Source organism: Balaenoptera acutorostrata, chromosome 1 (genome assembly GCF_949987535.1).
Source record: "Balaenoptera acutorostrata chromosome 1, mBalAcu1.1, whole genome shotgun sequence".
In the NCBI taxonomy this organism is placed as follows: Eukaryota; Metazoa; Chordata; class Mammalia; order Artiodactyla; family Balaenopteridae; genus Balaenoptera; species Balaenoptera acutorostrata.
The window spans coordinates 46,770,090-46,787,736 of NC_080064.1; the positions used below are offsets into that span (position 1 = coordinate 46,770,090).

A 17,647-nucleotide genomic window follows, 5' to 3' on the forward strand; every position below is an offset into this window, starting at 1 on the left:
TTTTTTTTCCTCCATCATCCCATCTCCATTTATTAAATACTAAAGAATAAGACTGTGTTGGCTAGGGTTGAGCTTTGGAGCCAACCACTGTAATATCTAAGATTTTCTTCACCCCTCAGGAAACAATTTTTGGCCCTTTGGAGTGCTGTTGGCCCTGCTGAGAATGCACAAGCTAATGGTCTTCAATACCATCTCCAAGCTGAAGGCACTCACAGTTCAGCTCCAGCAGGGACCTCTTCCCTAGGCTCCAGGCATCTCTCCGACTCCCTCTCTGACATCTCCACTAGGGTATTTAATAGGCATCTGAAATAAACACATCCAAAAACAAACTCTGGATCTTTCCCATAAGATCACGCTACCTCCCTGTTCAGAACCCTCAACGCTTGCCTTCCTCATTCTGACGAAAAGGCCATTTCAATTGCCTACAAGGCTCTGGTGAGGAGCTGCCCCCTCCACCTTTGAACCTCATTTTAAAAAGCAGCCCTGTGACACCTACCCCCTAGTCCAGCATGCTCTCTGCACCATTCCCTGCTTAATTGTTTTCTATAGCACTCACCATTCTACATTTGACTTGTTTGCTGTCTGTCTTCCTTCAGCCAGAATATAAGCTCCACCAGGGCAGAATTTTTGTTTTGTCTGTTGCATTATCTCCAACAGTCCTTGATACAGAGTACGTGCTCAGTAGATATTTGGTGGATGAATGAATGAATGTTAAGCACCTAATAAATACTTAGGAAATGATAGAGAAGGGGAAGGGATTCTAGGTCTAGAGAACTGTATGTGTGAGAGACTGCCACCAAAGAGAGAGTGTGGCATATTTAAAGCACTTTCTTCTATCTCCATAACAACAAATACTGCGTTGTATTAAACTTGATCTATTCACAGGTTTGGTGCACTAATTGGATCGTGTTACTCAACAAGCTGTATCTAACTCTCCACTCTACCGCCAGTGTCTAAACCTTTGGTGATACCTGAATCCCTTCCACATCCCCGGAAATATCCCAGAGCTTCTGCCTAAACAGGTCTAGAAACCAGGAGCCTATGACATTTTGAGACTGCCTGTTCCTTTTTAGCAAAGATAACATTTCAACTGAAATCTTGCTCCATGTAATTTTAACTAATGCCTACCTGACCACAGTCAGATGGGATATATTATTTTCCTTGACCCTTCATTTCCTCACTTTTGAAAAGGACACTGCCATTTGTTTGCTTATAACTACAAAGGGGTTTTGTGAGTACTAAATAAGATAATGTATGTGAAAATGCTCTGTAAACTCAAACATCATATAAACAAAGTAAAGAGCTGTTACGGTTATCCAAACTGCTTTTAAAAGGTTCTTTTGCACACGTTTTTACTTAGAGGAACAAAACTCCACTGAAAGCACTTTTATATTTCTCTTTTAGAAAGACACTCCATGTTCTTCTAGCAATATGCTCTAATTCATCTTAATCCTTACAGGCATCAAGAAATTCATTAACTCAGGCTTAACAAAAAAGGTTCAAAGTGAAGAAACGGAGGATGAAGGCAGGCAGAATGAAAGGGAGCGAAAATAAGGCATTGTATGTTTTGTGTGTGGAAAGAATACAGAACTGAGGGTCAAGACACATGGATTTAAGCCCACCACTAGCTGTATGATTTCAGACCAGGGTTTCTTATCCTCGGCACTACTGACATTTTAGGCTGGATAATTCTTTGTTGAGGGGGGCTGTTCTGTGCACTGTGAAACGTTTGGCAGCATCGCTGGCCTCTACCCACTATGTGCCAGTAGTATCCCTCTAGTTGTGACAACCAAAAAGGTCTCCAGACATTACCAAATGTCTCCAGGGGCAAAATCACCCCTGGTTGGGAACCACTGTTTTAGATAAGACTTGATAACTTCATATTTTAGTTTCATCTATAAAATGAAAACGTTTACCTATAGATTTAAGACCCCTCTTTGCCTCTAAAAATGCTAAAATTCTATAAAAGATCAGAATAAAGATGATTGAAAGTGCAGTCTTATTAAAGAGGAGCAAATTATGTCATGAAAGAAGTTAATATTTTTGTTCAGTTTTCCTTATTACCTTAATAGACAATGATAAAACTTTCCTGTGCATTTAAAATGATTCAATTATAAAATCCTTTAAAAATACAATATGAGAACTGGGTTATTTTCAAAAATGTCAGCATCAAAAGACTAAAGAGATGTAAAGACTATTCTAGAATCTACATTAAAGGGATATGATAACCAAATGCAATGCATAATTTTTGATTCAATCCTGCATTTTTTTTCAACACAATAATGCATTTGAAGTGCTTAATATATGGCCTAGTACTTTATTACATAATTTTTTTTTTTTTTTTGGCTGTGTTGGGTCTTCGTTGCTGCCCGCGGGCTTTCTCTAGTTGTGGCGAGCAGAGGGCTACCCTTCGTTGCAACGTGTGGACTTCTCATTGCGGTGGCTTCTCTTATTGCAGAGCACGGGCTCTAGGCACACAGGCTTCAGTAGTTGCGGCACTCGGGCACAGTAGTTGGGGCTCGCGGGCTCTAGAGCACAGGCTCAATAGTTGTGGCGCATGGGCTTAGTTGCTCTGCGGCATGTGGGATCTTCCCAGACCAGGGCTCGAACCCATGTCCCCTGCATTAGCAGGCGGATTCTTAACCACTGTGCCACCAGGGAACTCCCCACATGATTTTTAAAAGGTTATGTTCCATTTATAGTTATTATAAAATGTCTGCTATATTCCCCATGTTGTACAATATATCCTTGTAGCTTATTTTATACCTAATAGTTTATACCGCTTAATTCCCTACCCCTATATTGCCCCTCCCCCGTCTCCTCTCCTCACTGGTAACCACTAGTTTGTTCTCTATTTTTCCTGTGAGTCTACTTCTTTTTTGTTACATTCACTAGTTTGTTGTATTTTTTGGATTCCACATATAAGTGATATCATACAGTATTTGTCTTTCTCTGTCTGACTTATTTCACTTAGCATAATGCCCTCCAAGTCTATCCATGTTGTGGCAATTGGCAAAATTTCATTCTTTTTTTATGGCTAAGTAGTATTCCTTTGTGTATATATATACCACATCTTCTTTATCCATTCATGTGTTGATGGACACTTAGGCTGCTTCCATACCTTGGCAATTGTAAGTAATGGTGCTATGAACACTGGGATGCATGTATCTTTCCAAATTAGTGTTTTGTTTTTTTCAGATATGTACCCAGGAGTGGAATTGTTGGGTCATATGGTAGTTCTATTTTTAGTTTTTTGAGAAACCTTCATACTATTTTCCACAGTGGCTGCACCAATTTACATTCCCACCAACAGTGTATGAGGGTTCCCTTTTCTCCACATCCTCGCCAGCGTTTGTTATTTGTATTCTTTTTGATGATAGTCATTCTGACAGGTGTGAGGTGATAATTTTTGATTCAATCCTGGATTGTTTTTTAAAATGTCTATAAAGGATATTTTTGGTACAAGTGGGGAAATCTAAATATGGACTAAATAATAGAGAATACTAATGTATCGTTGTTAAATTCCTTTGGTTGAGATAATACTGTTGTGGTTCTGTAGGACACTGTCTTTGTCCTTAGGAGATTCACACCACCCCACTCTGTCAGAAGCTCCTGGGATAGTTAGGGGCCCTGTAGGGGACAAGCTATCCTGAAAAAGCAACCCGATCTGCTGCTGGTCACCCCTACCCACCCCTCAGGATCACTGCAATGGGCTAGGAGCTCCTAAGAAGCAGGGATGTGTTTTAGCAATCAGAAGCCAGACCGGAATCAAAGGCATTCAACAAGTATTTGTTCAGCACGGCACAAACGGTTCCCATACTGCTGTTTCTTTCCTCTTCCTACTTTCTACACACACATTTTTTTTTTTTACACCGGGGTAAGAAAGGAGGGGTAAAAACCGAACAGTGTCTCAATAGCTTTACTTCAAAATAAACTCACTTGGATTATTAGTAACATCATTAATCATTATTATATTGATAAGTGAAACAAATAGGACAATCTGAAACAGAAACAACACTAAAAATCAGTTTGCTATTTTAATTATTCTGTAGCGTATTTCTTTCTTCTCAGAAATGACAATCTCTGCAAATAATCTTCTCCTTAATGAAGCTGAGCTCAACTAAGACATGTAACAAAGCTACATAAAAACAGACTGTTCAACGGTCCTACCAAAGGCTAAAAAAAGTTTTGTTTCTTTTATCATGCATTATGCTCTTTCCTGTGTGCAATATTTTTCTATGAGCTACAGAAAAAACTTACAAAACGGAGGGAGTTACCCTCCGTTCTGAATACAAAAGTTCACATTTAATGTGTCATGTCCAAAATGGTATCCATCAGAAAGACATTGGCAACAGTTCAAAAAAAGTTCCTTCCCTCAAACTGCAAAACAAGGTAAATACCATGACAGAAATCTGCTATAGGACTATCAAAATACTTGTTACCTTCAAGCTATGGTGTAGGTTATTTTAGGCAAGATTCACTTTAAGAAACTACTCGATACACGTGAATGGGGGAAAATGTGTTCCAAAATGTTGATGCAAACTAAATATTTTCCAGATCAGATACTTTTATTTAGCACCTCCTATGTCAAGTGTTCCCCTGGACTTTATGAAAAATACAGAAGATCAGACCCTGACCTCAAAAGCCTTACAATTCGGTCTGGGTGACAAATACATGAATAATTCCAATATAATGGGGTAAATGCTATGACAGAGCATTGTAGGTAAGGGTTTCTATTCAAACTCAAGAAGGGACTTTTAACTGGGTAAAGGGGAAGAGTGAATGGGAGGAAGTGGAATAGAGAGCATCAAGCTCTAATAGAAAACCAGTAGCAAACCTGATTAACAGTACATGTGGTATGTTAGTATTTGGAATCTCATGGGACTCGCTAGACTGAAATAAGGAGGATGTCCAATACCTAACTCTGCCAACCACGAGCTTGCGTTAAATCTACTTTGTGGAGAAAGCATCAAGTACAAGGATCAAACTGATGTCACACAGTGCTATGGACTAACTCTCCTGGTCCAATATAGTAAGAGAAGGGGAAAGAGGGATAAGGAGGACAGGCCAGGAAAAAAAGCACGTGCATAATAGGCTAGGAGTCATAAAAGGACCTGGCATATTTTAAGGCTGTTTTTTTTTTTTTAATGTATCTTCTAAGAGTTAATCAACACACACTGTTTTATTTCTGTATTCATTAAAATATATAATTAAGGCAAGTGTCATGTTTTTAGAGTATTAATACCTTTCCAAGGTATCATTCAAAATGTTTGATTTCAAACCTACAGTTGATACATAGAGAACAAAAAGGCAGTTTTAAGAAAGTAAAAGATATACAAATTAGGCATATATTATTTCAAGAGATTTATATACTGACTATTAAGCTTATTTTTAAATACCCAGCACCCATGTGCAACTATGGATAGACTCAGGCAGGGGGTCACTAATCCTTGTCAGGTTTACAAGGATGCTAAGTAGACAGACAGACACAGCACCTTCACAAATGACAGCACTTGTTCAACCTTCCCCTCCTCAACCCTCACCACCTTTTATAAACTTGTCAACAGCTGCTGACATTAGAAAGTGCTGAATGAGAAAGCAAGGTAAACAAGATAAACACCTTCAACGGGGAAAAAAATGAATCAAATGTCAACTTTGCCCCCCTAACTGAAACTAGTATCTAACAAAGGAAATGGTGATAATTAAGATACAGCAAGTTTACGAGGAAGGATATACTAAAGATGATCTACAGTAAAAGACTTCCTCATGTCAGAAAGACAGTGTGGTAAACTATACAAAACACTTCTTGAGAAGGAGAAGGCTAGTTCCCTTCCTGACTTTGCTAATGATCCAAGAGTCAAGGTCCTCATCCCTAAACTGACGAGATTTAACACCACAAGATCCCAATGGTCCCTTCCAGCTTTGAAACAAATCTTCAATTTTAATCCTTAAATTTACAACTTTTAGTATTGTTTATTGGAATAGGGAGAGGAGAGGACAGGAAATATTCTCAGTTCTACAGATAATTTTTCTGTTTTATGAAGTGTAAGGTATTCTTGATATTTCTCTCCTGTATTATAACCACTGTGAACTGGGTGAATCCAAGGTAACTCAGCATTGATTCTGGTCTTTGATCCTCCTTAACAAATGCTTGGAATTCTTTTACCACAGACCTGTTTTATACTCCAACCATAAAAACCTCAAAGTAATAAAAAGCAAACAGCACTCACTTGTTATTCTCTACAGATGTCAGTATATATGTACACATATCATGAACCAATTGTTTTTTTATGGTACAAATTTTATATATTACACAAACATTTTTTGCCTGGTGTAACTTCAACACCGAGAATACTGATTGCTTAATAGACAACTGACATTTTCTCAAAAACAAATATGATATATAAACTTGTGAAATATAGAATGATCTGTTGCTACTGTAACTCACCAAAACATTTCAAATGAAGCAGACATTATGAGAAGGAAATCTTACAAAATGAAAATTACTAACATTTTAAAAGTATTACAGTATTTAGTAAAGACAGTCCACTCCAACATAAAACTAAACACACACACACATACACACACAATATTGATAATAAACTAAGGATTCCTAACGTTATTAATACCAGACAGGTTTTTCATTTAGAGTTACTGTTACTGCCACCATCGTTAAGTCTTTCTAAAATCAACAACATTCCTCCAGCTTTAAAACATCCTTTTTGGGGGTTATTATCAACAATCATAAGAGATTTTTAGCCTAAAAAAGACCCATTCCTAGGGCAATTTCTCCTTTCTGGGAAAAAAAATACATATTCATGATTTTAGGACAAAAAGTAATGACATTTAGTTGAAATAATTAGCATCATTCTTAAAAGAGATACTAGTTGAGAGAATCATTAACCTACTAATATTAAACATTCAACAAGTAAATAAATACAAATTCTGTACATTCCATGGCACTAAAGAAATATCACTTGAAAAAACAATATCACTTGCTTTCCTGGCAATGGATATCACTATAGATCAAATTACATCACAAAAAAATTCTTGAGGCACTACTCAAATGCTTTTGATAGATCTAATCTCTTCACACTTAACCCACAACTCTTCAAGGCCTTAATTTTCTGAATTATAACATTATAATCTATTGGACATAAAGCATAAGAAATCCACCAGCCTTGAAACTGGAACAGAGAAGGGACTACGTGTGATTGGTTCACCACTGTATTCCCAACGTCTAGCTCAGTGCCTAGCACACAGTCAATGCTCAATAAAAACCTACTGAATGAAGGTACGTTTAAGTGTTTTGTTAAATGGGCTATTAACTGTCTGGCTGCTCTGACATTTTTGGTGTAATGCCTGTTTTTATCATTGGAATTTGATTTGTATCATTATTTAACGTAAATCTAGAGTTTTTCTTCTGAGAACTCTTTATTTTCCATTTAATAAAAATACCGGAAATAGCAGTCTTGCCCTCTTAAAAATGAATGTGTAAATACACATGAAAGAGTACATTAAGGTATGCAAATGACAGAAAGAGTCAAGTGAGTGGAATGTTTCTTGAAAACAGCAGATAAGATTGAGTCTGGAGCCCACCAACAGCCCAACAATCATGAGTAACAGTGTTACAGGTCACAGAAAAGAGAGGTGACAAGGGAAGGCCTTGTTGGCCAGGTGTGCATCTCTATTCCATCCCTTTGGCAAAGCAAAACAAAACAAAACAAAAAAACTGTGCTCTAAAGACAGCTGTTTCCAAAACACAAAGATCTTGGATAGTCTTTAAATGCTGGCAGGTAACCTAAAGGCCAATCCAAACACACCGGAGTCATAGATAAGAAAAGTCCTACAAACAGTCAACAAGGCAAAATGCTCTGAGATATTAGGCGAGGGCCGGGGGTGGGGGGGGAGCATGAAGAAAAGGAGAAAGGCAGGAAAAGCAACTAAACAGAAGCTCCATTAAAGCTCAAGACGTGACTCAAAATTGAAAAGTCCTGCTGAACCACATCTTCCAAGCCAGTTTTCTTATAACTAGAACTAATTAGAACCTATCTAATAAGTAGATAATCAAATATAAAATCTAGATTTTTTAAAATGTTCCCAATTGTATGTTAGGAAGCAGTATACTTTTTTCCGTATTTCAGTTAGATAAAACACGAATTAAATCTTTCTATATTTAATTTTCCTCAGTAGCAAAGTTTTAAAATAATTTTGGAGTCTAGGCAAAATTTTCCTAAGAATCATGAAATACTTTAGTCTATTTTTTTTTTTTTTTTTAAATTATTATTTATTTATTTATTTATTTTGGCTGTGTTGGGTCTTCGTTTCTGTGTGAGGGCTTTCTCTAGTTGCGGCAAGTGGGGGCCACTCTTCATCGCGGTGCGCGGGCCTCTCACTATCGCGGCCTCTCTTGTTGCGGAGCACAGGCTCCAGACGCGCAGGCTCAGCAGTTGTGGCTCACGGGCCCAGCTGCTCCGCGGCATGTGGGATCTTCCCAGACCAGGGCTCGAACCCGTGTCCCCTGCATCGGCAGGCAGATTCTCAACCACTGAGCCACCAGGGAAGCCCTAGTCTATTTTTTTAAAGCTATTTTTATTTTTAACGGTTTTGGTTTGTCTTCATTTAATAAAGTTTATATACTTTTCAAAAACTCATTAATTTTTTTTAATTCAGAAAAAAGGAAGAGAATTACCTGTATGTCCTATCACCCAAAAATAATAGCATTAGTGTTTTAGCACCAGTTTATTTAAAAAACCAAGTGTGTATATTTACATGTGCTGTTTTCTGAAAGGCCTCATAGCTTTAAATTTCTCGAAGAGGTGAAAGAATGAAAAAATTTAACCATAGATCTAGTGCAAGATGCCCATTTCATAGGTGAGAAAACTGAGGCTCAGAGAGGCAAACTGACTTGCCCAATACTATAGCTGGCAATCAACAGAACCTTGAAGAGAAATGTACAGTCTCCCAAGTTCCTGGTTCAATACTCTTTCAAATACCATTTGACTTTTTATTTCACTTAAGGTGTTCTTTTCATCCATTCATTTAGTTATCTATCCAATCAAACTCTGTGAGCCAGGGGTCCTAGGACACAGAGATAGAAAGAAATAATCCTGCTCCTCAAGTCCAATGGAAACAGATACATATATGTAAACACATCTCTTTAGTAACTAAAACATGATCACTGCTTTACTTGGTGTACATACAGAATGCAGTGGGAGAATGTGGCCATGTGAGACAGGTGTGCCTTGAGGAGGAATGGCATTTGAGGTAATCTTGAAGAATGAATCCATGTCAGCCAGGCAGATGGATATTGGGGCTCGGAGGTGAGAGTGGGGAACAGATGGCCCCTGAACTGCAAGGGAGAGCATGGCACTGGAACGCAGGAGGTAAGACGGGATGGATAAGTATGGAGACCTTGAAAGAAAGGAGTTTAGATCTTACCTACAGGAAATAAGGAACCACCAAACATTTTTAAGCGAGGTTATCCCAGAACTGAAATTTGCACTTTACAAAGATCATTCTGGCACCAGTGAGTGGCACAGAGAAACAGTAAGAAAGGGACATGAACAAAACCAAAGCAGTAACAGAGGAAACAGACAAAAGGGGCAGGAGAGATATTTAGGGTTAGAATTAACAGGCTATTTGATAAGAAGAGAGAGTAAGGAGTCTAGAATAAATTAAATAATTGACAGATGGTGTTGCCATGGGCAGTATGGAATACCTTCATATTTTTTAGGATCTGAAATTTATTTTAAATTGCTACCAAAATGCTACACTGTAGGCTTCTAACTATAAGTTTCACAAAGCAATTCAATTTTCAACGAAAATTGCCAATATAAGAGAAATGGAAAGAGGGAAAAAAAGCCAAAAAATGCTGACCTGTTTATGAAAAGCTAGATTCTAAAAGAACACAAAGCAGAAGTTGAAAAGCCTTGGCAACAGAATGTCTGACCAACAAATCTTTCTGGAAAAGATTTTAATTTCAGAAACCATTTTGGAAGCCTACTGATAAAGACTGTATCATATTTACTTTTTTTTAATAAAATATTTCTAACATAAACATCTTAAACCTAAGTGAAAGCATATCAAATGCTGTCAATTGAATTTTACAATGCACATAACTAAGACACTACAGGAAAGAGAACTGTGTGCTAGAACTTAAGAAGTGAAAAGACTTTGGTGGTCACCTAGGGTATTACTTATTTCTAAGAAGAAAAATAAAACTTCAACTTAGCTCTAGAAAAAGATTCCACACACCTCTGCTTCATGGCTAAAGCATTTCAATTTCTGGAAAGATTATCAGAATGAAATATCAACTTAATTGTGTTAGCTCTCTTCTTCAGAACAAATAAAAATAAACCAAATCTACTGTCACCTACTACTAACATGAGCTTAACAAAAAATTTTTACAACTCAACTGTGACTGAAAAATATTTCAATACTGAATAATAAAAATTCCTATGATAACAATGAGAATGAGAAATACAAACTTAAAAAAAGAAACTAAAACTCCCTAGAAGGAAGGTGAGAAAAAAACATCTACTCTTGAAAATGAAGCACAGCCTACTCAGCAATGCCTCCACAATGTAGAAGCCTCAGGCTGAAATGTCCCTCGTATCTGAATTTTCCAGGTACCTGAAAGCTTATTTCTTTAATGTGTCCAACTTTCTTCTTCTTCCATTTTTTTTTTTAAATGAAAACCTTGTATTACACGTTCCTGACCTTTCTTAAACAGAACATACTGTAACCTTTTCTTGAGTGTGGCATCAGTAAAAACAGCCTCTCAGGGGCATGTAGCACATAAAGCTGTTTCACATCGCCCTATACAAACGGGTGAGCCTGCCTTGTTTTTAAGGTTTTCCTATCCCCTCCTTTACCCCTGGGCTACCTGTCACTTCTCACTACTGTCAAATGCACTTGCCTCCAACAGCTCACCACCTCACGTTTGGACTACTACAAAACACTTCTAATTTGATAGGAAACCTAATATTAAAACTTACTTGAACTATGTTTTTAAAAAAACAAGCTAAGACACAAATGAATGAAATGCATGATCTTGAGTGCATTAAACGTATGGGGGTGTTTTGAAATGGTTTAATCTTATGTATTTTACTTCTTACTTCTCTCTGGTGTTCCAAATAAGAAAAATTTCCTGGAAAACTGAACTCCAGACATGAAAAGTATTAGTCAACTAAATCTTTCCTAATATAATAGTTCTATTAAAAGTAAAAATTTTTCATGTTTGCACTCAAATTCAAATAAAATCAATATTATATGATATTTGAGCAGTAAGTACAAAGATGTGTAGTACACCGACGTCTGCTATTTGGGTCGTATTACAGCTGAAACTCTTTCCTCAAATTGTTAAAACATTACAACATTTACTTTTCTAATATTGTAATTGGTTTCAAATTTTAAGCTAACAGCATTATTATGTTGTATAAAGCTGTCACTACCTATTATGATTTCACTAGAATACACACTCACTGACACACAAGAGGTATTTCCTTCATGCCAAATTACATTCATTCTAATAGCAAATGGCCAGGTAATTACAAGGTGAGAACCAACTGTCAGATGAACTCATAAGCCTCATTCACAAAGGAGATACCTATATACTAGATTATAAAGAAATTCTTATTTCAAAATTAATCTTTCAGATTCCCTATTTTTCATTTACTTTCAACTGATTTTTGGAATTATTTTTTAACTCTAAAACTTTTAAATAGATTCCACTTTTTCTAATTTAACAAATCACAGTAAATCAGAAACCACAAGTCATGTATTTAAATCACAAATAATAACTAAAATTTACTTATTTGATATTTACTCTACATCAAATGAGCTAGGATTGTATATTTTAGGGAAAAAGGGCATGAATTTTAATATAAACCTTAATATATCATATAACATATTACATATTGTATATAAAATGTATTATAACTTTAATTCATGTATAACTACCCACTTAATACCAAAAGGAAAAAAGGAGGCAGAAATGAGTTAAGGAGTTACAAAGTAATGTGGTTTATATATATTCTAGCAGGACCAACTTTGGGGCTCTTAACAAAGTAGCAATGAAATCTTGCAAACACGCCTGACAAAATACTTCCAGAAAGACTATCCACAATACAGCAGGAACAAAACAAGCAGTTCACAATATTGATGAGATCACAGCATTAAATGTCACTTCTAGGAATATTAATTATCACAGAACTAGACACTGAGGAAGGTATTTCTAGCTGTTAATTAAAATCTCCTTGCAAGAAAATTCCATTTTAGGGACTTCCCTGGTGGCGCAGTGATTAAGAATCTGCCTGCCAATGCAAGGGACATGGGTTCGATCCCTGGTCGGGGAAGATCCCACATGCCATGGAGCAGCTAAGTGCATACGCCACAACTGCTGAGCCTGTGCTCTAGAGCCCGCGAGCCACAACTACTGAAGCCCGCGCACCTAGAGCCCGTGCTCCACAACAGGAGAAGCCACCACAAGGAGAAGCCCATGCACCACAACGAAGAGTAGCCCCACTCGCCACAACTAGAGAAAGCCCACGCGTAGCAATGAAGACCCAACACAGCCATAAATAAATAAATAAATTTATTTTTTAAAATTCCATTTTTGTATTTTCTAAAGACAAAAGAAGGAGACTTAATAACAAATAAGGTATATTTCACAACTGTTAAATTTTAAAAGGTGCCTACAACAGTTCTTGGTTCTAAATTCTACTAACTCTCTGGACAGGATCACAATTGTTAAAGGACCAACTCTCTCCCAGCTCTGTGGAGGGCAGAACCAGGGGGCATGCCCTGAGTAGTGGTCAGGGGGGTTGACAGCCATATAGCACTGAAGAATTCTGACAGTGGGGGTGTTAAACATCTGGATAAGTTATTTAGAGCAGCTGTGAGATCTCACTCTCTAATAATAGAACAGACTGCTACCTGCCGTGGAAAGGGTTTGAAGTAATGCTATTCAAAATCAAAACTGGATAACTTTTCAAAGTCCCGTCCAGACCCAGAGACCAAGAATTACATATACATCTACATCCAACAATACTAATAACAACCAAACACAACTTTCTGCAAAGCAATACCTTTACTTCACTGGAGGATATTTAAAAAGTGGCTTTCTGTGCAGTTTTATGTGTTCTGCTAGATATCTGGGTCTTTTTTTATCTGCATTCTCCTTGCTGCTACTGAACCAGAAGTTAACGTCTTTTACTTTCCAAATTTTAATTTTTAAACCAAGTACTAATTATAGCATGGGCCCAAATTACTAAACTGGTTTACCTAACTACATGACCATGGGAAGTCATTTCTTGCAAAATGAGTGGCTTGCACTAAGATCCACCAGAATGTAACCTTCACTTTCTGTTCAGCACTCTATTCCCAGCCCCAGGACCTGGAAGGCATCAAATGTTTACCAAATAAGAGGATCATTCCTGTCCCCAAATGACAAATATAAAATAAATGTAATCATTTTTTCTTTTTTAACAATTAGATTTTAATCTGTATATTCCCAAACATTTTTAAGAGGACACTGAAACTGAAATTTCCTACAGGGCAAATAGAAATTTATATATTTTCAAACAAGGTACTAATTTTTTAGAAATAAAACAAGTAGATTACACAAGAGCTGGCAATCTTCACACTGTTTATTATACTTCCCTTTGCTTCAACCCATTACTGTGTCCTGTCCCCTTTTCATTTGAAAGGCAGGCCGCTGGTAGGGAGAAAGCACACTGGACTTGCAGTGCATGGGGCTGGGTTCTAGTCCCATCTCTTCCATTAACTGGCTCTGTGGGGACATGTCACTTCCCCTTTGGGGCCTGCAAGGTTGCACTTGTAAAACAACGGAGCCAAACTAATCATTAATTTCTAAAGTCTTCTGCTTTAAAAATCTATGATTCTCCTTTCATTCTACCCATTATCCTATTCCTAATGCCTTGATTCAGCAATTGCCAGCCACATCATTCCTAGACTTGTACAGGAGCCTCCAAATTTGTCTTTTTCCCTCTTTATTTTTCCTTATCTTAAAATGAATTCAATCCTAAAACCATGAGTTGAGCAGAATGAAAAGTACACTGTCTTGGAAGTCAGAGAGAACAGGTTCAAATTCAGACTTTGCCACTAGCCAAGCATAGCTCTAAAATGGTGATCTTATTAACTCTCTCATTGGGGATTAAATAAAATGTATAAAGCACCTAACATAGTGCCTGACACACTGTGTAGATGCTCAGCAATGTTTAGCACTTCTCCCTATTTCCCAAGATCAAATGCCTCAGGTTCCCACTGTCTACAGCAAGGATGACCAACAAGGTGCACAGGTGGCATGCAATAAGATCTGTAAAACTAGAGGCAAAAACGGGGTTAGATATTCTCACCAGGCTCCTGGGTGCCAGGAAAGTGTCTCCCTGTATCCTTGCCAATACTCTTCTGGGTTAATCAGCCTCAGTAACCAGCCCCTAGTGAACTCTCAAAATTAAATGGTGCAGCCAAATCCACAGGTCAAGAGGAAATGAAAACTTGACACGATTCTTCAAAAAGTCATAGATTCTCTGGATTTTACGTTAAAGCAAACTCCTCAGCCTGTCATTCATATGCAAAGAAGCCAGTCCCAATTCTTAGTATTTAAATGTACAGGCAGTACAACTAATGTTAAAGTACCACGAAGCATTATAATTTATTTTGATTTTGCAATTCTAGGAAATTAAAAGGTGTGACAAAAGAAAAAGAGAGTAAAATTTTTCACAAAATGAGGATACACTGAACTTTGTAGGGCCTTACAAGCATCTTCAGAAAAAGCAATGGCTTTCTTCTTGATTTCAAAACTGGGTCAAACTAGAAGGAAGGGGGCTTCCCTGGTGGCGCAGTGGTTAAGAATCCGCCTGCCAATGCAGGGGACAGCGGTTCGATCCCTGGTCCGGGAAGATCCCACATGCCGCGGAACAACTAAGCCCGTGTGCCACAACTACTGAGCCTGCGCTCTAGAGCCTGTGAGCCACAACTACTGAGCACGTGTGCCACAACTACTGAAGCCCACATGCCTAGAGCCCGTGCTCCGCAACAAGAGAAGCCACCGCAATGAGAAGCCCGCGCACGGCAACAAAGAGTAGCCCCCACTCGCCGCAACTAGAGAAAGCCGGCGCGCAGCAATGAAGACCAAACGCAGCCAAAAATAAATAAATAAATTTATTTAAAAAACTCGAAGGAACAAGGAGAGGAGTGACGGGGACTTGCAAAGAGAAGCTCATTTCTTAAAGTGACTTAGGTACAGTTATTTAAATATATGGGAATTTTTTCCAAAACTAGGCCTAATTACAAACTTTACTGCCATATACTAGTCAATGATCTAGCTGAGTTACTAGGTAACAGAGGGTAATCAACCAAGTGTGTGGAAGTCTGGAAACCAAAGAGATCTTGTGAAGAAATCTGGCTTTTTGAAGTGCTGCCTTCTTTCCCAAAATACTTCAGCCCAAGGAACTGCTGCAAAAGAATATAACTAAAAGGATAGAACATTATTTAGGAAAGAATTCTATCAGGAGGCTTAGCTTCATTAAGAATTATCCAAATTCACATCTCTACTAAAAAACCCAAACCACTAGAGTAGGCCAACCTGCTCTACTGGACCCTTGAAATGTACTAAGCAGTGAATCTGACCAAAACTCCTACCATGAGCTGCCATATTTCTGCAAAGTAATTATTCACAAGCACTGTTGCTTCTGGTTGATGCTTTTTAAAAAATCAGAGGTAAAGTCTGTTTTCTCCCCCCATGTTCTTTGCTCACATCCTTAACTAAAACAAAAAGGAATCGTCTCCACCCAGATTTGAGATTTCTGACCAAAGCCATTCGCCTAGACGGCCCTCTTTCTCCTTAACAGACTTCTCCAGTCCCCGTATCTCCCGCCCTGTCCCTGTCCCTCTACATAGCACCCTCAGTATTGCTCCAATCCCTTTCTCCAGTCTAGCTTTCCCTCATTTCTGACTTAATCGGTGACCAGTACTCTGCTTACCCAGACTTGGTCCCAACTTCATCCTCCAACTCCAGTCCCATCACTGCCTAGCCCCTCCTCAGCTTTGACTCCTGCCCTGGCATCTTATCTCTAACCTCTCTCAGTCTAATCCCCGTGGCTTTAATATCTGACCTCAACGACGCCCCCCCCCCGCCCCAGACTTTATTGCAGCTGACCCCCCTCCCCACTTCCTATCAATCCTTGTCATTCCTGGCCTCTGCCCAGTCCCTCTTCATTTTAGACCACGACCAATCTCCTCTCTTTCTGGTCCTTGGCTAAAACCCAAACCCCATTCCTAACCTCATTCCTGACCCTAGCAAAGCCGCTACTCTGGCTGGCCCATCCCACTTTTTCTCTGACTCTGAACCTGGTGCCTCCCCACTCCTTCACTGAAACCCTGGGCCGGGAAATCTCGGGCCCTCGCGTAATCTCCTAGGACCCCATTTCTCACCCCCTGATACAAGCGTCCTCCCCATCACACACTCCAGGTCAACGTGTCTGGCTCTCCCCATCTTGGAGGCCAGCCTTGGGCCCTCCTCCCCATCCCCGACCCGGGCCTGCCCCGTTAGTGAGCTCAGCTCAAAGCCCAGAGACCCCCTACTCACGCTGCCGCGCAGCCCTGCCCTGCAGCCCTTATTGCCATTCAGCCCCTCCCCATGGGCCCTTCTCCCCACTTGACCCCAGTCCGGTGACCTCCATCCCGACGAGCCCGGTGTTCCATTCCCCCCCCTCTCCGTGCCTCCCCCGCCTCACAAGCCCTCCGCACTCCAAGCCCAGTGGGGTGTGTCCCCTCCCCAGGGAACTCCAGCCCGCTGGCCTCTCCCGCGGGAGTCATGGGTCGCCCCTCCTCACCTCGGTGTCCACCACCTCGTGGTAGGCGGGCGGGGGGTCGAAGCCGCCGCCGCCTCCGGTGCTGCCGCCGCGGGAAGGGCCTCCGCCGCCGCCGTCACCGCCGCCGTCGCCCCGCGAGCCCCCGCCAGGCCCGGGGCTGGGGCCGCCGCCGCTGTCCATGGGCTCGTAGCCGCCGTAGTCGAGGCCCGGCCGCTCGTTGGTGAGCAGCGCCACGGCCTCGTTGATGTCGTTCTTGGCCAGGCGCAGGGCCTTGCGGATGGTGGCAGGGTCCGAGAAGCCCATGCACAGCAGCGTGGTCATGTGCTGCTCCTCCTCCGATTCCATGGCTCGGGCCTCCGGGCCGCGCCAGCCGGCGGGCTGCGAAGCTGCGGGTCCGGGGCCTGGCGGGCCGCGCGGCGCTGCCTCCGCGCCGTCCCCGCGCCCGGGAGGGCCCCTGCACTCCTGCGCTGCGCGCTCCGCGGCCGCCGGGCCAGGGTGGGCGCGGGGGTGGGCGCCCCGAGCCGAGCGACGGCTGTGGAGGGCTCAGGCGCTGCGGCGGCCCGGCCCAGCCCTGCGCGCCGCCATGTTGGCCTCCTCCTCCGCCTCCGCCTCCGCCTCCTCCGGCCCGCGGGGCCGCGCGTCCGCTCCCGGAAGCCGCACGAGAAGCCGCGGGGCCCGCCGGTCACGGGTGAGGGTTGGGGGGTGATTTTTCTTTCTTTCTTTCTTTTTTTAATAGAGGCGGTAAGGGAGGGGCTGCGCCGCGGAGCGTCTCTAGGGTGAAAGGGACGCCGTGAGGCCCGGGCGGA

General features: G+C 40.7%; 1 protein-coding gene across 6 annotated transcripts in view; it reads right to left on the reverse strand.

Annotated features, from left to right (window-relative positions):
• The window catches only part of USP24 (ubiquitin specific peptidase 24), a 146,703-nt gene extending 129,257 nt beyond the window's left edge, over positions 1–17,446 (reverse strand). For 3 of the 6 annotated variants that reach the window (XM_057540396.1, XM_057540403.1, XM_057540390.1), the window contains exon 1: positions 16,863–17,446. In XM_057540396.1, the coding sequence (XP_057396379.1) occupies positions 16,863–17,186 (324 nt within the window). In that variant the 5' untranslated portion in view covers positions 17,187–17,446. The remainder of the gene's footprint in view (positions 1–16,862) is intronic. The other 3 variants (XM_057540399.1, XM_057540398.1, XM_057540391.1) reach the window with 1 other exon arrangement.
• Positions 17,447–17,647: the final 201 nt, after the last annotated feature.